General features: G+C 40.7%; 1 protein-coding gene across 1 annotated transcript in view; it reads left to right on the plus strand.

Annotated features, from left to right (window-relative positions):
- LOC139543173 (plasma membrane calcium-transporting ATPase 3-like) overlaps positions 1-22,295 on the plus strand; it is a 153,717-nt gene that overhangs the window by 14,960 nt on the left and 116,462 nt on the right. The window contains exons 3-6 of the mRNA XM_071349429.1: positions 3,207-3,319; positions 5,111-5,195; positions 12,694-12,951; positions 20,290-20,415. Coding sequence (XP_071205530.1) covers positions 3,207-3,319; positions 5,111-5,195; positions 12,694-12,951; positions 20,290-20,415 — 582 coding nt within the window. The remainder of the gene's footprint in view (positions 1-3,206; positions 3,320-5,110; positions 5,196-12,693; positions 12,952-20,289; positions 20,416-22,295) is intronic.

Raw genomic sequence — 22,295 nt, forward strand, 5'->3', positions numbered from 1 at the left:
GTGGCTGTGTGTGTGTGTCTGTGTGTTTGTGTGTTGTTTGGCCTGTGGGATTGATCTCAGGCCAGCTGACAGTATCAGATGATCAACACTGAACAACCTTACTCTAGCAGAACACCATGACAGACACACAAACACTCTGTCAGTCAATTTCATTGATCGGAGTATTTCAGGCAGAGGCCGATCCTACCTGTCGAATCTGGTCCAACTACAAGCATATTTGTTCTGTCGAATCAGGTCCAACTACAAGCATATTTGTCCAGAGGCCAACAGGCCGTCTCTGAAAAGCAGTACAGAAAAAGTGGATTTTAGGATATTCACATTAAAATCTATCGCCTATTGGATGGAAATCTAGCTAGTGAGAGAGTTGGTAAAATAGTTTGTGACTTAGTTATTCGAGATACCCAGTGAAATAGCCTTTTAAATTGTTTGGTAGAGGTAAACTTCAAGAGATTGTTTGAAGAGTTGATACGCAGAACTAACACCTCTTTACCACAGCATCCAGGAACAGGAACCGGGAACTGTGATACATAATTACACACATACTCACTACTGCAGCTTGACACCATTACAGAGATCTAAGAGAAAGAAAGGAGGAGGGAGGAAGTCAAGAGAGGGAGAGATAGTGGGAGGGAGAGAGAGTGGGAGAGGGAGGAGAGGGAGAGGGAGAAGAGAGAGAGAGAGGGATAGGGGGAGAGGGAGGAGAGAGAGAGGGAGAGGGGGAGGAGTGAGAGAGAAAAAGACAGGAGAGAGAGAGAGGGAGGAAGTAAAGAGAGGGAGAGATAGTGGGAGGGATAGAGAGTGTGAGAGGGAGGAGAGAGAGAGAGGGAGACGGGGAGGAGTGCTAGAATAGCTTGCCGCATTGTCAAGGACATATCAAGGGGAGATTGAGAGAGAAAGGGAGGAACAGAAAGGGGGAGTGCAGTGGAGGGAGGAAGATAGAAAGAGGGTGTGTGAGGAAGAGAGGCAGAAATAAATGGGGTAAAAAGAGAGGGAAGAAGGGAGGAAGAGAATATGTACACAGTAATGATCACTCAACAAATTGCTGTTCAACTCCTCTCTCTCTCTCTCTCTCTGTCTCTCTCTCTCTCTCTCTCTCTCTCTCTCTCTCTCTCTCTCTCTCTCTCTCTCTCTCTCTCTCTCTCTCTCTCTCTCTCTCTCTCATATGTGATTTTGGTAGAGTTTTCATCATTACATCCAGAGCTGGTCTATTGGAACAGATATTTAAAAACTTTTTTATTGTTGACATTTTTGCAAATGTATTAAAAATGAAATATTACATTTACATAAATATTCAGACCCTTTACTCAGTACATTGTTGAAGAACCGTTGGCAGCGATTACAACCTTGAGTCTTCTTAGGTATGACGCTACAAGCTTGGCACACCTGTATTTGGGGAGTTTCTCGTTGGATGGGGAGCCATGCTGCACAGCTATTTTCAAGTCCCGCCAGAGATGTTAGATCGGATTCAAGTCCGAGCTCTGGCTGGGCCACTGAAGGACATTCGGAGACTTGTCCCGAAGCCACTCCTGTGTTATCTTGGCTGTGTGCTTAGGATCATTATCCTGATGGAAGGTGAACCTTCGCCCTCTTCGTCCAGTCTGAGGTCCTGAGAGCTCTGGAGCAGGTTTTCATTAAGGATCTCTCTGTACTTTGCTCCGTTCATCTTTCCCTCGATCCTGACTAGTCTCCCAGTCCCTGCCGCTGAAAAACATCCCCACAGCATGATGCTGCCACCACCATGCTTCACCGTAGAGATGGTGCCAGGTTTCCTCCAGACGTGACTTGGCATTCAGGTCAAATAGTTCAAGCTTGGTTTCATCAGACCATAAAATCTTGTTCCTCATGGTCTGAGAGTCCTTTAAGTGCCTTTTGGCAAACTCGAAGTGAGCTTTCATGTGTCTTTTACTGAGGAGTGGCTTCTGTCTGGCCACTCTACCATAAAGGCCTGATTGGTGGAGTGCTGCAGAGATGGTTGTCCTTCTGGAAGGTCAGAGTGACCACCGGGTTCTTCGTCACCTCCCTGACCAAGTCCCTTCTCCCCCGATTGCTCAGTTTGGACAGATGGTTAGCTCTAGGAAGAGTCAAACTTCTTCCATTTAAGAATGATGGAGGCCACTGTGTTCTTGACCTTCAATGCTGCAGAAATGTTTTGGTACCCTTCCCCAGATCTGTGCCGTGACACCATCCTGTCTCGGAGCTCTACAGACAATTCCTTCGACCTCATGGCTTGGTTTTTGCTCTGACATGCACTGTCAACTGTGGGACCTTATATAGACATGTGTGTGCCTTACCAAATCATATCAAATCAATTGAATTTATTACAGGTGGACTCCAAACAAGTTGTAGAAACATCTCAAGGATTATCAATGGAAACAGGATTCACCTGAGCTCAATTTCGAGTCTCATAGCAAAGGGTCTGAATATTTATGTAAATAAAGTATTTCAGATTCAAAAAATAAATTCATTTGGAAACATTTCTGAAGACCTGTTTTCACATTGACATTATGAGGTATTGTGTGTTGATGGGGAAAATAAATAATTTAATCCATTTTAGAATAAGGCTGTAACGTAACTAAATGTTGAGAGGGAAGGGGTCTGAATACTTTGCTAATGCTCTGTACGTTTCATGTATTTGAAATACGTATTTTGTATGTTGTATTACACTGGCCTGAACTACATTCCAATGTATTTTGTAACAAGATTCTCTCGACAGCTGTAATTTGTATTTAACAAATACTACAATACATTTCTATATCATATCTTTAACAGCGGCCCCCTTTCATCCTACATTGGTATCAGAAGTCTGATGGCACTATGGTGTGATAAGAGAGTATCAGAAGTCTGATGGCACTATGGTGTGATAAGAGTGTATCAGAAGTCTGATGGCACTGTGGTGTGATAAGAGAGTATCAGAAGTCTGATGGCACTGTGGTGTGATAAGAGAGTATCAGAAGTCTGATGGCACTGTGGTGTGATAAGAGAGTATCAGAAGTCTGATGGCACTGTGGTGTGATAAGAGAGTATCAGAAGTCTGATGGCACTATGGTGTGATAAGGGAAACAAATCAAAATATATTTTATATTTCAGATCCTTCAAAGTAGCCACCCTTTGCCTTGATGACAGCTTTGCACACTCTTGAAGAAAAACCCTTGAATTATGTGTGTATCCAAACTTTTGACTGGTCCTATACATTATGTGTGTTGCAGGTCTGTCAGGTGACCAGGCGGACCTGGATCGTCGTAGCAAGTCATTCGGTCAGAACTTCATCCCTCCTAAACAGCCCAAGACCTTCCTGGAGCTGGTCTGGGAAGCTCTTCAAGTATGTTGAATGATTTATTGATATATATATTGATATACACTGTATATATTGATATATTGATTATATTATGATATACACTGTATATATTGATATATTGATTATATACAGGTCAAATAATGTAAACACTTGAGTAAATGATTGATAGAAAGTGTGCTGAAAGCATGGTTCTTCCACACCGGTGTAGTTCCTGACTTCATTAACCAATTAACATCCCATCATGCTTAGGATCATGTAGAGAAATGCTGAGCAGGCCATTATTTTCTCCATTGTTTTGGCTACTATGGCTATACCCCCATAGAATGACAATGCCCCCATCCACAGGGTGACTGAATTGTTAGATGTTAAAGGTGCAATATGCAGAAAGAGCTCCTCCATTTCCTGGTTGCTAAAAATGTGACTCATCACCAGGATTCGGTCTTATGTGGCAACATTTGAAATGTTGATTTTTTTTACATTGAATTAAAGTAGAGACTCAGAGCTACAAAATGGTATATCAGACACTGCATTTGAGGAAACAATGGGAAAGTAATTCTGCTTTTGAGAAAATGGCCTTTGAATGTTTTGGTATCTAGGGAAGAGCTCTTTGTCTCCACCCATTCAGCATCGTTCACACCCTTTACAGCTTTAGCCCCACCCATCTCGTTTCGCTCTCGGAGTGTTCAGATCACACACTTGATGCTCGTAAAAAATATTTTTTACGTTCAAATGGCTCTCCTGTGAAGTCGTGACTTGCGACATACGCCTAGTTTCCTGAATCGGGTCACAAATTCTAATAGTTCGCCTAATTTCAGTTTATGTGACAAAACAAGGAGTCAGAGTGTAGAGAATTATTGTACTCTCTAAACCACTGTGAAATGATTTTCCATAAACAAAAATATTAAATTTTCAGTTGTTTGAAGCTGTTTGAAGAGGGTGAACAAAACTGAAAGTAAAAGACAGAAAAACAAAACTTAAGAACTGGAAGCATAGAAATAGCGCACATAGAACATATCTAATGCTTTTTAGACTGGCTGTCAATGAGAATGACAGATCTATAACTCACATTTCTATGTGAATTTGGTTGGGTCTCCAAAAAAGTTACATATTGCATCTTTAATGAACCTTTATTTAACTCGGCAAGTCAGTTAAGAACAAATTGTTATTTACAATGACGGCATACCCCGACCAAACCCTCCCCCGGCCAAACCCTACCCCGTCCAAACCCTACCCCGGCCAATCCCTACCCCGGCCATACCCTACCCCGGCCAAACCCTACCCCGGCCAAAGCTGGGTCAATTGTGGCCGCCCTATGGACTTCCCGATCACGACCGGATGTGATACAGCCTGGATTTGAACAAGGGACTGTAGTGACACCTCTTACACTGAGATGCAGTGCCTTAGACCGCTGCGCAACTCGGGAGCCCATATTCCATGGCCATCTCAGTCACCAGATCTCAACCCAATTGAACACTTATGGGAGATTCTGGAGGAAAGCCTGAGACAGCGTTATCGACCACCATCAACAAAACACCAAATTATGGACTTTCTCGTGGAAGAACGGTTTCGCATCCCTCCAAGAGAGTTCTAGACACTTGTAGAATCAATGCTAAGGTGCATCGAAGCTGTTCTGGTGGCTCGTGGTGGCCCAACAAACCAATTAAAACACTTGTTGTTGGTGTTTCCTTTATTTTGGCAGTTACATGTAGATTGCTATATAGATTGATTGATATATATATATGCATTGATATATTGATATATTGATTGATTGATTGATTGATTGATTGATTGATTGATTGATTGATTGCTTTACAGGACGTCACTCTTATCATCCTGGAGGTGGCAGCTATCATCTCCCTGGGCCTGTCCTTCTACCAACCCCCCGGAGATGACACTGAGGGTACGACCTGGGATGGATGGCTGTCTGGTGTGTCTGTCTGGACGGTTGACTGGTTGACTGACAGACAGACACACTGCCCTCCGTATTTATTTGGACAGTGAAGCTAAAACCGCTCTATACTCCAGCATTTTGGATTTGAGATATAATGTTTTATATGAAGCGACAGTACAGAATGTCACCTTTTATTTAAGGGTATTTTCATGTATCTAGTCCCCCCATTTGAAGGTGTCATCAGTATTTGGACAAATTCACTTATAGTGTATTAATTAAAGTATTGATATTTTGTTCCCATATTCCACCCAATGATTACATCAAGCTTGTGACTCTACAAACTTGTTGGATGCATGTACAGTTTATTTTGTTTCGGATTGTGTTGTATCCAATAGAAATTAATGGTAAATAATGAATTGTGTCCTTTTGGAGTCACTTTTAGGGCACTATGTTCGGCTGGCGATTTTCCAGCCCTAACGCCAGGTACGGAAATGTACCTGTCTGTGAGGGATGGCAATATTTGAGGTGTGTCCTTAAAAACAAGCAGACAAGTGAAAATGTCATGCAGCGCCAATGGGACGTGTTTAAGACCCATAAAAAGCAGGTCTTAACGGTAACACAGTTGATAATGGCGTGGATTTTGAAAGCGGAAGCGTTGAGAGATGTGCCTTTTGTGCAGGTGAATCTCGTATTTAGTTTAATTTAGTTTTTATTAAAAACCAAGCATAGCCTCCCCTTTATCAAGGCTGGTTTAGCAACATCGCGTTGGTGCTTCTTTTTATCCTGGCCATTAGCCAAATAGCAAATGAATAAAGGCCTATTAAATTGTCTACTGAGAGTGCTTTTGTAACGGATGTGAAAGTTGAACCTTTACATTGATGCCGTGACCCGGATCACTGGTTGCTGCGGAAAAGGAGGAGGTTGAAAGGGGGGTGAGTGTAACGGATGTGAAATGGCTTGCTAGTTAGCGGTGGTGCGCGCTAATAGCCTTTCAATCGGTGACGTCACTTGCTCTGAGACCTTGAAGTAGTGGTTCCCCTTGCTCTGCAAGGGCCGTGGCCTTTGTGGAGCGATGGGTAACGATGCTTCGTGGGTGACTGTTGTTGGTGTGTGCAGAAGGTCCCTGGTTCGCGCCCAGTTCGGGGCGAGGGGATGGACTAAAGTTGAACTGTTACACTTTGAAATAGTTTTAGATTTTCCATGCTTTTTTCATTATTCACATACCTGCATTTCGCTTGTTCAAGTAGGCAATCCATCCTCAGTATCAAAGATCGCCCCTCGTCCGACTACTAAAAAACACTCTGCTCCAAACTATTCAGTCATATAATGCCACATTAATGTCAGATTTCTATGAGAATCTGCCTCGCACATAGACAACAGTTGACAGGAGCATAGTGTTTTGTATAGACGTGTGAATGTTCTGCGTAAAGACCTTTAAGCCTACCTTTGCACAGGGTATCATGGAACGAGAGAAGATATTTATGATATCATGCAATCCTATTTAGAAATATTGATGGATTGTTTTTTTCATTTCATTTAAATTTAATTTAAATCCCAAAGTTATTATTAAGATTCCCCATCCAAGGGTTTGTGGTGAAAACGGTCATGGCTTGAATGCAATTCAATTTCGTCTGCTATTTCTGGAGAAGTACAAATAGAATCTGTAAGAAGGTTCCATGATGTTTATAAAAACATTATATTTGCAGTATAACGACGAGTGGACATAACCCATTTCTCTGTATAACGGATCTTTATCCAGCTCCTGTGAAACGTTTGCATGTGTGTAAAACCCTCCATAGTCTAAGTTGCCTTGTTTGTATTATACGCCCACGGGGAGCAATTATGGTGCCTGTAACTGTATTTAGACATTAACCTATTTAAAACAATTTGTTGCCTAGTTTTTATTAGAATTTGATTAGAATTATACAGTGTCTTTTTGGGGAATTTAATGTTGCTTATTGACTACTTTTGGCATGTCCACGGACTGCAATTTACAGTAGGCCTGGCCCCTATGCTATAGCCCATATTTAACAATGTATTTCCATATTGAAGCAATGCAATTACAACAATGTGGACTGCAAAAGTTTTCAAAATATTTAGCAAATACTGAATGCTGCAGGCTATTTAACGAACACCCCCAAACCTATAACGCCACAGCAGCGCAAAGATTTACCATTTAATTTGGTTTATTAAAATAGAGCCATTATTGTAAATAAGAATATAACATTTTTTTAAACGCTCCTACATTAATGTGAATGCTACTATTATTATGGATAATCATGAATGAATCGTGAATAATAGGGACAAACATCATACCCCCAAGACATGCTAACCTCTCACCATTACAATAACAGGGGAGGTTAGCATTTTATATCATACCCCCAAGACATGCTAACCTCTCACCATTACAATAACAGGGGAGGTTAGCATTTTATATCATACCCCCAAGACATGCTAACCTCTCACCATTACAATAACAGGGGAGGTTAGCATTTTATATCATACCCCCAAGACATGCTAACCTCTCACCATTACAATAACAGGGGAGGTTAGCATTTTATATCATAACCCCAAGACATGCTAACCTCTCACCATTACAATAACAGGGGAGGTTAGCATTTTATATCATACCCCCAAGACATGCTAACCTCTCACCATTACAATAACAGGGGAGGTTAGCATTTTATATCATACCACCAAGACATGCTAACCTCTCACCATTACAATAACAGGGGAGGTTAGCATTTTATATCATACCACCAAGACATGCTAACCTCTCACCATTACAATAACAGGGGAGGTTAGCATTTTATATCATACCCCCAAGACATGCTAACCTCTCACCATTACAATAACAGGGGAGGTTAGCATTTTATATCATAACCACAAGACATGCTAACCTCTCACCATTACAATAACAGGGGAGGTTAGCATTTTTTAGGGGGTATGATATTTATGCCTCTGTTACTTTCTCACTAATAATTATTCACGATTTATTCATGATTATCTGTAATAAATGGTAGCATTCACATGAATGTAGAAGTGTTTAGAAAGATATTCTCTTCTTATTTGCAATAAAAGTGACTCCAAAATGACACAATACATTATTTACCATTACTTTCTATTGGGCGCAAAATAATCAGAAACACAAACACAAATAACAGAAAATGCATCCAACATAGTTGTAGTCACGAGCTTGATGTAGTCACAGCGTGCTAGGAATATGGGACCAAAATACAAAAATGTTGACTACTTTAATACATTATATGTGAATTTGTCCAAATACTTTGAGAATGTTTGCCACAGCAGGAAAATAATCCTGCTGGATTAGTATCTGGATTATAATTCAAGAAATTTAGAACCAGGAACAGATATAGCCCTTGGTTCTCTCCTGACCTGACTGCCCTTAACCAACAGAAAAACATCCTATGGCGTTCTGCATTAGCATCGAACAGCCCCCGTGATATGCAACTTTTCAGGGAAGCCAGAAACCAATATACACAGGCAGTTAGAACAGCCAAGGCTAGCTTTTTCAAGCAGAAATTTGCTTCCTGCAACACAAATTCAAAAAAGTTCTGGGACACCGTAAAGTCCATGGAGAATAAGAACACCTCCTCCCAGCTTCCAACCGCTCTGAAGATAGGAAACACTGTCACCACCGACAAATCCACTATAATTGAGAATTTCAATAAGCATTTTTCTACGGCTGGCCATGCTTTCCACCTGGCTACCCCTACCCCGGACAACAGCACTGCCCTCCCCTCTGCTACTCGCCCAAGCCTTCCCCATTTCTCTTTCTCCCAAATACAGTCAGCTGATGTTCTTAATGAGCTGCAAAATCTGGACCCTTACAAATCAGCCGGGCTAGATAATCTGGACCCTTTCTTTCTAAAACTATCTGCTGAAATTGTTGCCACCCCTATTACTAGCCTCTTCAACCTCTCTTTCGTGTCGTCTGAGATCCCCAAAGATTGGAAAGCAGCTGCGGTTATCCCCCTCTTCAAAGGGGGGGACACCCTTGACCCTAACTGCTACAGACCTATATCTATCCTACCCTGCCTTTCTAAGGTCTTCGAAAGCCAAGTCAACAAACAGATTACCGACCATTTCGAATCACACCACACCTTCTCCGCTATGCAATCTGGTTTCAGAGCTGGTCATGGGTGCACCTCAGCCACGCTCAAGGTCATAAACGATATCGTAACCGCCATCGATAGGAAACAATACTGTGCAGCCGTATTCATTGACCTGGCCAAGGCTTTTGACTCTGTCAATCACCACATCCTCATTGGCAGACTCGACAGCCTTGGTTTCTCTAATGATTGCCTCGCCTGGTTCACCAACTACTTCTCTGATCGAGTTCAGTGTGTCAAATCGGAGGGTCTGTTGTCCGGGCCTCTGGCAGTCTCTATGGGGGTGCCACAGGGTTCAATTCTTGGACCGACTCTCTTCTCTGTTTACATCAATGATGTCGCTCTTGCTGCTGGTGATTCTCTGATCCACCTCTACGCAGACGACACTATTCTGTATACTTCTGGCCATTCTCTTGACACTGTGTTAACAACCCTCCAGGCGAGCTTCAATGCCATACAACTCTCCTTCCGTGGCCTCCAACTGCTCTTAAATACAAGTAAAACCAAATGCATGCTCTTCAACCGATCGCTGCCTGCTCCTGCCCGCCTGTCCAACATCACTACTTTGGACGGCTCTGACTTAGAATATGTGGACAACTACAAATACCTAGGTGTCTGGTTAGACTGTAAACTCTCCTTCCAGACCCACATCAAACATCTCCAATCCAAAGTCAAATCTAGAATTGGCTTCCTATTCCGCAACAAAGCATCCTTTACTCATGCTGCCAAACATACCCTTGTAAAACTGACCATCCTACCAATCCTCGACTTCGGTGATGTCATTTACAAAATAGCCTCCAAAACCCTACTCAATAAATTGGATGCAGTCTATCACAGTGCCATCCGTTTTGTCACCAAAGCCCCATATACTACCCACCACTGCGACCTGTACACTCTCGTTGGCTGGCCCTCGCTTCATACTCGTCGCCAAACCCACTGGTTCCAGGTCATCTACAAGACCCTGCTAGGTAAAGTCCCCCCTTATCTCAGCTCGCTGGTCACCATAGCAGCACCTACCTGTAGCACGCGCTCCAGCAGGTATATCTCTCTAGTCACCCCCAAAACCAATTCTTCCTTTGGACGCCTCTCCTTCCAGTTCTCTGCTGCCAATGACTGGAACGAACTACAAAAATCTCTGAAACTGGAAACACCTATCTCCCTCACTAGCTTTAAGCACCAGCTGTCAGAGCAGCTCATAGATTACTGCACCTGTACATAACCCATCTACAATTTAGCCCAAACAACTACCTCTTTACCTACTGTATTTATTTATTAATTTATTTTGCTCCTTTGCACCCCATTATTTCTGTCTCTACTTTGCACTTTCTTCCACTGCAAACCAACCATTCCAGTGTTTTTTAGTTTTTATTTTACTTGCTGTGTTGTACTCACTTCGCCTCCATGGCCTTTTTATATTTTTATTTATTTATACATATATTTGTTTGCCTTCACCTCCCTTATCTCACCTCACTTGCTCACATTGTATATAGACTTATTTTTTTCATCTGTATTATTGACTATAAGTTTGTTTTACTCCATGTGTAACTATGTGTTGTTGTATGTGTCGAACTGCTTTGCTTTATCTTGGCCAGGTCGCAATTGTAAATGAGAACGTGTTCTCAATTTGCCTACCTGGTTAAATAAAGGTTAAATAAATAAAATTAAAAATTAAAAAATAATTCATGGACATTTTTGCAGAGGTTGATACATTTTCCATTCGGGAAAATCAAGTCTGAAATGTCAAAGTGGAAGTTACAAACTTCAGAAGCATTTTTTGCACTTCAAATACACAACACGTTTCTAATTTACTGCAGGAAAGATGTCCTACAACAAGATCCTACGTCTTTATGACACCTTCAAATGGGGGGACTAGACACATGAAGTGCTTTCATTTCTAAATGGTAAAACAGATATGTAGGAAAATACCCTCAAATAAAAGATGACATTGCTTCATATTAAACATTTGATCTCAAATCCAAAATGCTGTTGTAAAGAGCCAGATTAAACATTTGATCTCAAATAATAAATGCTGGAGTAAAGACCAAATTAAACATTTGATCAAATCCAATATGCTGGAGTAAAGACCAAATTAAACATTTGATCTCAAATCCAATATGCTGGAGTAAAGACCAAATTAAACATTTGATCTCAAATCCAAAATGCTGGAGTAAAGACCAAATTAAACATTTTAGCTAGACTGTGCAAATAAAATGCATAGGGGGTTGATAGACAGCTAGATACAGTGCCTTCGGAAAGTATTCAGACCCCTTGACTTCTTCCACAGTTTGTTACATTACAGCCTTATTCTAAAATGTATAAAATATTTTTTTTTCAATCTACACACAGTACCCAACAATGACAAAGCAAAAACTGTTTTTTTTGGCAGCGATTACAGCCTCGAGTCTTCTTGGGTATGATGCTACAAGTTTGGCACACCTGTATTTTAGTGAGTTTCTCCCATTCTTCTCTGCAGATCCTCTCAAGCTCTGTCAGGTTGGATGGGGAGCATTGCTGAACAGCTATTTTCAGGTCTCTCCAGAGATGTTTGATTGGGTTCAAGTCCGGGATCTGGCTGGGCCACTCAAGGACATTCAGAGACTTGTCCCGAAGCCCCTCCTGCGTTGACTTGGCTGTGTGCTTAGGGTTGCTGTCCTGTTGGAAGGTGAACCTTCTCCCCAGTCTGATGGCCTTCATCAACGATCTCTCTGTACTTTGCTGACAAGTCTCCCAGTCACTGCCGCTGAAAAACATTCCCACAGCATGATGCTGCCACCACCATGCTTCACAGTAGGTAGGGATGGTGCCAGGTTTCCTCCAGACGTGACGCTTGGCATTCAGGCCAAAGAGTTCAATCTTTGTTTTATCAGAGCAGAGATTCTTGTTTCTCAGGGTCTGAGAGTCTTTGGTGTCTTTTGTTAAACTCCAAGCGGGCTGGCATGTGCCTTTTACTGAGGAGCGGCTTTCGTCTGGCCACTCTACTGTGGGACCTTCTATAGACAGGTGTGTGCCTTTCCAAATCATGTCCAATCAATTGAATTTACCACAGGTGGACTCCAATCAAGTTGTAGAAACATCTTAAGGATGATCAATGGAAACAGGATGCACCTGTGCTCAATTTCGAGTCTCACAGCAAAGGGTCTGAATACTTATGTAAATAAGGTATTTCTGTTTTTATATCTTTAATACATTTGGAAACATTTCTAAAAACAGTTTTTGCTTTGTCAATATGGGGTAGTGTGTCTAGATTGCTGAGGATAAAAAAAAAAAAATCTATTTTCGAATTAGGCTGTAACCTAACAAAATGTGGAAAAAGTCAAGGGGTCTGAATAATTTCCGAAGACACTGTAGATGGATAACAGTGTGTTTCTCCCCAGCGTGTGGTAACGTGTCGGGAGGGGCAGAGGATGAGGGCGAGGCTGAAGCCGGGTGGATTGAGGGCGCCGCCATCTTGCTGTCCGTCGTCTGTGTGGTCCTGGTGACGGCCTTCAATGATTGGTCTAAAGAGAAACAGTTCCGTGGGCTACAGAGCAGGATAGAACAGGAGCAGCGCTTCGCTGTGGTACGGAAAGGAAACGTGATCCAGATACCTGTAGCTGACATGGTGGTGGGGGACATGGCTCAGGTCAAATACGGTAGGTAACCAGGACAATTCATATTTTATTTTACCTTTATTTATACAGGTTTTTGTCATTGAGATAACATCTCTTTCCCAAGAGAGACCTGGTCCAATAGCAGCAGGGGGAACAACGTTTCAGACATAACAACTTCCATACACTAACACATCATTAAACAAAACTATAAACACACATACAGTACAAATAAAACATTTTACGTTAAAAACACGAAAGTCTTGACTGAAAAACAGCTGGCCTAAAGACAATTATACTCTACTATTATATATACATTGATCAAGTGTTTAAACTCCACCAACGAAGCTAGATCATCAAATTTGTAAATGTTCAGGAGAGAATTCCAGGACCACGGAGCTGAGTAACTAAAACTATTTCTACCATGACCTGTTCTAATTGTTGGTACTGTTAGAAGCAAATGAGAATGGGACCGTAATTTATATTTATTTACCGACCTGACTAAAAAAGAACAGAGATAAAATGGCATTTTACCCAATATGGCCTTATAAATCAGTGTATACCAGTGTTTAAGCCTACGCAAGGTCAATGACGACCAGCCAACAGCGCTGTAGAGATCACAATGATGTGTTAGACGTTTCTGATGTGTAATGAACCTGAGGGATGCATGATACACTGAATCAAGTGCTCTCAGGGTAGTGGTTGAGGCCTGCATATATTTATAACATCACTAAAATTTAAAACCAACAGTAATGTACATCGTACCAGCTCCTTCCTGGCCTCCAAAGAAAAACAAGCCTTATGATGGTAATAAAAACCTATTCTCAGTTTGAGCTTCCTTATCAAGTTCTCTACATTCACAGTGAAGCTCAGCTTATCATCAACCCACACACCCAAATATTTATACACTTTAACTTGCTCTATAGCATGTCCAGCCAATGTAGCAATGACATGATTGGTAACATGCCTGGCATTTGAAAATACCATGCATTTTGTTTTACCCGAATTTAGAACCAGCTTTAAATCACACAGATTCTGTTGGATGATGTTAAATGCTCATTGGGCATTTTCAAAAGCTAAAGATAAACTACTACCACTTGAATAAAGAACAGTATCGTCTGCATAAAAATGAACATCCGCTGTTTCAATAAGATCCCCAATGTTGTTGATATACAAAATGAACAACAGTGGGCCCAAAATGGAACCTTGTGGAACACCTGAGCACACCTCTATGGACTCCATCTACCATTACACATTGTGTACGATTTGATAGGTAATTTATAAACCAATCTAGAGCACGACCAGTAATTCCACAACATTTTAACCTTTGCACTAACACAGCATGGTCCACGGTGTCAAAAGCCTTCGACAAATCAATAAAGACAGACAACACAATGTAACACAAATGACAATGATCTGAAGATAGATAATACTGTAGGTAACCAGGACAAACTCAGCAAAAAACGAAATGTCCTCTCACTGTCAACTGCGTTTATTTTTAGCAAACTTAACATGTGTAAATATTTGTATGAACATAACAAGATTCAACAACTGAGACATAAACTGAACAAGTTCCACAGACATATGACTAACAAAAATGTAATAATATGTCCCTGAACAAAGGGGGGAGGGGGGGTCAAAATCAAAAGTAACAGCCAGTATCTGGTGTGGCCACCAGCTGCATTAAATACTGCAGTGCATCTCCTCCTCATGGACTGTACCAGATTTGCCAGATCTTGCTGTGACATGTTACCCCACTCTTCCACCAAAGCACCTACAAGTTCCCGGACATTTCTGGGGGGGGATGTCTCTAGCCCTCACCCTCCGATCCAACAGGTCCCAGACGTGCTCAATGGGATTGAGATCCGGGCTCTTCGCTGGCCATGGCAGAACACTGACATTCCTATCTTGCAGGAAATCACGCACAGAATGAGCAGTATGGCTGGTGGCATTGTCATGCTGGAGGGTCATGTCAGGATGAGCCTGCAGGAAGGGTATCACATGAGGGAGGAGGATGTCTTCCCTGTAATGCACAGCGTTGAGGATTGCCTGCAATGACAACAAGCTCAGTCCGATGATGCTGTGACACACCACCCCAGACCATGACGGACCCTCCACCTCCAAGTCGATCCCGCTACAGCGTACAGACCTCGGTGTAACGCTCATTCTTTTGACGATAAACGCGAATCCAACCGGCGAGACGAAACCGCGACTCGTCAGTGAAGAGCACTTTTTGCCAGTTCTGTCTGGTCTAGCGACGGTGGGTTTGTGCCCATAGGCGACGTTGTTGCCGGTGATGTCTGGTGTGGACCTGCCTTACAACAGGCCTACAAGCCCTCAGTCCAGCCTCTCTCAGCCTATTGCGGACAGTCTGAGCACTAATGGAGGGATTTTGCATTCCTGTCCCGCAGGTGTGATGTTCGGATGTACCGATCCTGTGCAGGTGTTGTTACACATGGTCTGCCACTGCGAGGACGATCAGCTGTCCGTCCTGTCTCTATGTATCACTGTCTTAGGTGTCTCACAGTACGGAGAATGCAATTATTGCCCTGGCCACATGTGCAGTACTCATGCCTCCTTGCAGCATGCCTAAGGCACGTTCACGCAGACGAGCAGGACCCTGGGCATCTTTTTTTTTGTGTTTTTCAGAGTCAGTAGAAAGGCCTCTTAGGACACTACCTAAGTTTTCATAAATATGACCTTAATTGCCTACCGTCTGTAAGCTGTTAGTGTCTTAACGACCGTTCCACAGGTGCATGTTCATTAATTGTTTATGTTTCAATGAAAAAGCACAGGAAACTTTTACAGTGAAGATCTGTGAAGTTATTTTGATTTTTACGAGTCCTCTATGAAAGACAGGATCCTGAAAAAGGGACGTTTCTTTTTTGGCTTAGTTTAGATAATACTGTAGGTAACTAGGACAATGATCTGAAGGTAGATAATACTGTAGGTGACCAGGACAATAGTAGTATAATGTATGTATACTGTATATTGCACCTATAGGAGTACAGTTGAAGTCGGAAGTTTACATACACCTTAGCCAAATACATTTCAACTCAGTATTTCACAATTCCTGACATTTAATCCTATTAACAATTCCCTGTCTTAGGTCAGTTAGGATCACCTTTATTTTAAGAATGTGAAATGTCAGAATAATAGTAGAGAGAATGATTTGTTTCAGCTTTCATTTCTTTCATCACATTCCCAGTGGGTCAGAAGTTTACATACACTCAATTAGTATTTGGTAGCATTGCCTTTAAAATGTTTAACTTGGGTCAAACGTTTCAGGTAGCCTTCCACAAGCTTCCCACAATAAGTTGGGTGAATTCTGGCCCATTCCTCCTGACAGAGCTGGTGTAACTGAGTCAGGTTTGTAGGCCTCCTTGCTCACACACGCATTTTCAGTTCTGCCCACACATTTTCTATAGGATGAGGCCACTCCATTACCTTGACTTTGTTGTCCTTAAGCCATTTTGCAAGTATGCTTTGGGTCATTGTCCATTTGGAAGACCCATTTGCGACCAAGCTTTAACTTCCTGACTGATGTCTTGAGATGTTGCTTCAATATATCCACATCATTTTCCTACCTCATGATGCCATCTATTTTGTGAAGTGCACCTTTCCCTCCTGCAGCAAAGCATCCCCACAACATGATGCTGCCACCCCCGTGCTTCACGGTTGGGATGGTGTTCTTCGGCTTGCAAGCCTCCGCCTTTTTCCTCCAAACATAACGATGGTCATTATGGCCAAACAGGTCTATTTTTATTTCATCAGACCTGAGGACATTTCTCCAAAAAGTATGTGCAGTTGCAAACCGTAGTGGCTTCTTCCTTGCTGAGCGGCCTTTCAAGTTATGTCAATATAGGTCTCATTTTACTGTGGATATAGATACTTTTGTACCTGTTTCCTCCAGGATCTTCACAAGGTCCTTCGCTGTTGTTCTGGGATTGATTTGCACTTTTCGCACCAAAGTACGTTCATCTCTAGGAGACAGAATGCGTCTCCTTCCTGAGCGGTATGACGGCTGCGTGGTCCCATTGTGTTTATACTTGCGTACAATTGTTTGTACAGACGAACATGTTACCTTCAGGTGTTTAAATTGCTCCCGAGGATGAACCAGACTTGTGGAGGTCTACAATCTTTATTCTGAGGTCTTGGCTGATTTATTTAGATTTTTCCATGATGTCAAGCAAAGAGGCACTGAGTTTGAAGGTAGGCCTTGAAATACATCCACAGGTACACCTCCAATTGACTTACGTTATGTCAATTAGCCTATCAGAACCATCTAAAGCCATGACATCATTTTCTAGAATTTTCCAAGCTGTTTAAAGGCACAGTCAACTTAGTGTAAGTTAACTTCTGACCCACTGGAATTGTGATACAGTGAATTATAAGTGAAATAATCTGTCTGTAAACAATTGTTGGAAAAATTACTTGTGTCATGCACGAAGTAGATGTCCTAACCGACTTGCCAGAACTATAGTTTGTTAACAAGAAATTTGTGAAGTGGTTGAAAAACGAGTTTTAACGACTCCAACCTAAGTGGATGTAAACTTCCGACTTTAACTGTATACTGTATTGTATCTATACCTATATGTATAACATTATGTACTATATGTATACCTATATGTATAACATCATGTACTGTATGTATTGTATCTATACCTATATGTATAACATTATGTACTGTATGTATTGTATGTATACCTATATGTATAACATCATGTATTGTATCTATACCTATATGTATAACATTATGTACTGTATGTATTGTATCTATACCTATATGTATAACATCATGTATTGTATGTATACCTATATGTATAACATTATGTACTGTATGTATTAAATCTATACCTATATGTATAACATCATGTACTGTATCTATACCTATATGTATAACATTATGTATTGTATCTATACCTATATGTATAACATCATGTACTGTATGTATTGTATGTATACCTATATGTATAACATTATGTACTGTATGTACTGTATATTTACCTATGTCGTGTCTTTGGCTATGCCAGATTAATTGCTATGACCTGCTATTCTATAAAATAATTTCTCCGTAATTAATATTACCTGATTGAACTAATCATGTAAATATAATTAACCAGAGAGGGACACCACAAAATAATATTTATAGAGCTGTTATCTTCCGAATAAACTCTTAAAGATTTAGTTATATTTTACATCCATAGCAGTCACATTAATCGTCATTTTATTCAGTCTCATCTGAAAGTTGTAAATCCTTGATTATCTGCAAGAATCCTGGCTAACAAGTTGAATCAGCAATACAAAATTGGGTTTAATTATTTATTTACTAAATACCTAACTAATCACACAGAAACACACATACACAATTAAATCATAACTTGATTACAAAGTGCCGTCATACAGAAAAACGTCCCTAGCGGGCGGAATAGATATGACAGCTGGTTACACAAAAGAAAAGGGGGCTGGGTTTGAGTGAAACAGCGGGAAGACTTGAGGAACCAAGGGAGAAGCCATGCTATCGTAAATACAGTATCTAAATTACCGCCCATTTGAAGAAGGAAAATGCAATAAATATTTACTCTGAGCTGCGCTTCAGTAGGTTGGTGGTAGATGGAAGACCGTATTGCCAACCCGAGTCCTCTGTCCTTTGAAGAATGTTTCTGGTAGTCACTGGATACGTTGGAGTAACGTTGTGTTTTAGTAGACGGGATACTCGGACTGTCCTTGCTAACCTGCGTTTGTAGCAGCTGTTGCTAACTCAACGGCTAGGAGATATCACTTCTGTAGTGAATACGAGTTCAAAGTTCATACCATTCACAATCAAAGTCCATGCTGATGTTGGCTTAGTTCTGTAGTTATTATCTGAACCATTCTGACACCGGATCGTCATCCTAGTGTACCCGGAACAGGAAGTTATATTTTTGTCAATGGCTTTTATAGTGGAGGGAGAGGGGTGTGTCTGAAAAGTTTATAACCCATGTCTCTTCACAGGGGCGGGCCCCTGGTTGAGCAGAGGCCACTCATGAAAACCCAAATCTCTCATTTGGAAGCTAAAATTACATTTAATCTCTTCACAAATAATTTCATATTCAAACATTTGAATTAAACAACAATTCGATGTGAATCCGATACCTCTGACGTTTAGACTTTCCACAGTAGAGTTTATGTCATTCTATCATTGATGAGAATGTGTCAGAGGGCAACCGAACTGACATAATATACCTTAAGTACCACCGCATATGTTCAGTTGGTCGGATTACCAGAATATAGTTAATTTCCCCCCACTTCTGATGTTCCCAGAATCTCTATGTTAACCAAGGGGTTTTCTTATGTCACATCAGTTATAGTAGGGAGAGGGAAAAGGGGGGAAAGAGGTATTTATGACTGTCATAAACCTACCCCTAGGCCAACGTCATGACACCTATATGTATAACATTATGTACTGTATATATACCTATATGTATAACATCATGTATTGTATGTACTGTATATTTACCTATATGTATAACATCATGTATTGTATGTACTGTATATATACCTATATGTATAACATCATGTATTGTATGTATTGTATATATACCTATATGTATAACATCATGTATTGTATGTACTGTATATTTACCTATATGTATAACATCATGTATTGTATGTACTGTATATTTACCTATATGTATAACATCATGTATTGTATGTATTGTATATATACCTATATGTATAACATCATGTATTGTATGTATTGTATATATACCTATATGTATAACATCATGTATTGTATGTATTGTATATATACCTATATGTATAACATAATGTATTGTATGTACTGTATATTTACCTATATGTATAACATCATGTATTGTATGTATTGTATATATACCTATATGTATAACATCATGTACTGTATGTACTGTATATTTACCTATATGTATAACATAATGTATTGTATGTACTGTATATTTACCTATATGTATAACATCATGTACTGTATATATACCTATATGTATAACATCATGTACTGTATGTATTGTATATTTACCTATATGTATAACATCATGTACTGTATGTATTGTATATATACCTATATGTATAACATCATGTACTGTATGTACTGTATATTTACCTATATGTATAACATCATGTACTGTATATTTACCTATATGTATAACATCATGTACTGTATATTTACCTATATGTATAACATCATGTACTGTATATTTACCTATATGTATAACATCATGTACTGTATATATACCTATATGTATAACATCATGTACTGTATGTATTGTATCTATACCTATATGTATAACATTATGTACTGTATGTATTGTATCTATACCTATATGTATAACATCATGTACTGTATGTATTGTATGCTCTCTATAGGGGACCTGTTACCAGCGGATGGTGTCCTGATCCAGGGAAATGACCTGAAGATAGATGAGAGTTCTCTGACTGGGGAATCAGACCACGTTGGGAAGACTGTGGACAAAGACCCAATGCTGCTCTCTGGTGGGTGTGTCTGTGTATTTCAACGGTTTAACGTCACAGGTACAGTGAAATGCCTTGCTAGCTCCAACTCCCACAATGCAGTAATCAATAACAATGTAATACTAAACATTTCAAGGAAGAACAGAAACATATGAGAAATAATATTAAGAGATATGAAATACATTGAGAAAGCATACGATATGTATAGGGATAAGGTGACCAAATACAGGGTCAGTACCATATTAACAATGTACAGGGATACTGGAGTGATGGAGGTAGATATGTATAGGGGTAAGGTGACTATATACAGGGTCAGTACCATATTAACAATGTACAGGGATACTGGAGTGATGGAGGTAGATATGTATAGAGGTAAGGTGACTATATACAGGGTCAGTACCATATTAACAATGTACAGGGATACTGGAGTGATGGAGGAAGATATGTATAGAGGTAAGGTGACAGGGATACTGGAGTGATGGAGGTAGATATGTATAGGGGGAAGGGGACAGGGTTACTGGAGTGATGGAGGTAGATATGTATAGGGGGAAGGTGACTATATACAGGGTCAGTACCATATTAACAATGTACAGGGATACTGGAGTGATGGAGGTAGATATGTATAGGGGTAAGGTGACTATATACAGGGTCAGTACCATATTAACAATGTACAGGGATACTGGAGTGATGGAGGTAGATATGTATAGAGGTAAGGTGACAGGGATACTGGAGTGATGGAGGTAGATATGTATAGGGGGAAGGAGACAGGGTTACTGGAGTGATGGAGGTAGATATGTATAGGGGGAAGGTGACTATATACAGGGTCAGTACCATATTAACAATGTACAGGGATACTGGAGTGATGGAGGTAGATATGTATAGGGGTAAGGTGACTATATACAGGGTCAGTACCATATTAACAATGTACAGGGATACTGGAGTGATGGAGGAAGATATGAATAGGGGTAAGGGGACTATATACAGGGTCAGTACCATATTAACAATGTACAGGAATACTGGAGTGATGGAGGTAGATATGTATAGGGGTAAGGTGACTATATACAGGGTCAGTACCATATTAACAATGTACAGGGATACTGGAGTGATGGAGGTAGATATGTATAGAGGTAAGGTGACAGGGATACTGGAGTGATGGAGGTAGATATGTATAGGGGAAAGGGGACAGGGATACTGGAGTGATGGAGGTAGATATGTAAAGGGGTAAGGCAACATGATATACAATAAACAGAGTAGCAGCAGTACCTGTGTGTGTGTGTGTGTGCGTGCGTGCGTGGAGTCAGTGTACAGTGGCTTGCGAAAGTATTCATCCCCCTTGGCATTTTTCCTATTTTGTTGCCTTACAACCTGGAATTAAAATAGATTTTGGGGGGGTTTGTATCATTTGATTTAGAAAACATGCCTAGCACACTGATGCAATATAGTTTTTATTATATAACAAACAAGAAATAAGACAAAAACAGAACTTGAGCGTGCATAACTATTCACCCCCCCAAAGTCAATATTTTGTAGAGCCACATTTTGCAGCAATTACAGCTGCAAGTCTCTTGGGGTATGTCTCTATAAGCTTGGCACATCTGGCCACTGGGATTTTTGCCCATTCTTCAAGGCAAAACTGCTCCAGCTCCGTCAAGTTGGATGGGTTCTGCCGGTGTACATCTTTAAGTCATACCACAGATTCTCAATTGGATTGAGGTCTGGGCTTTGACTAGGCCATTCCAAGACATGTAAATATTTCCCCTTAAACTACTCGAGTGTTGCTTTAGCAGTATGCTTAGGGTCATTGTCCTGCTGGAAGGTGAACCTCCGTCCCAGCTTAAATCTCTGGAAGACAAACAGGTTTCCCTCAATAATTTCCCTGTATTTAGCTCCATCCATCATTC

Source organism: Salvelinus alpinus, chromosome 17 (genome assembly GCF_045679555.1).
Source record: "Salvelinus alpinus chromosome 17, SLU_Salpinus.1, whole genome shotgun sequence".
NCBI classification, from domain to species: Eukaryota; Metazoa; Chordata; class Actinopteri; order Salmoniformes; family Salmonidae; genus Salvelinus; species Salvelinus alpinus.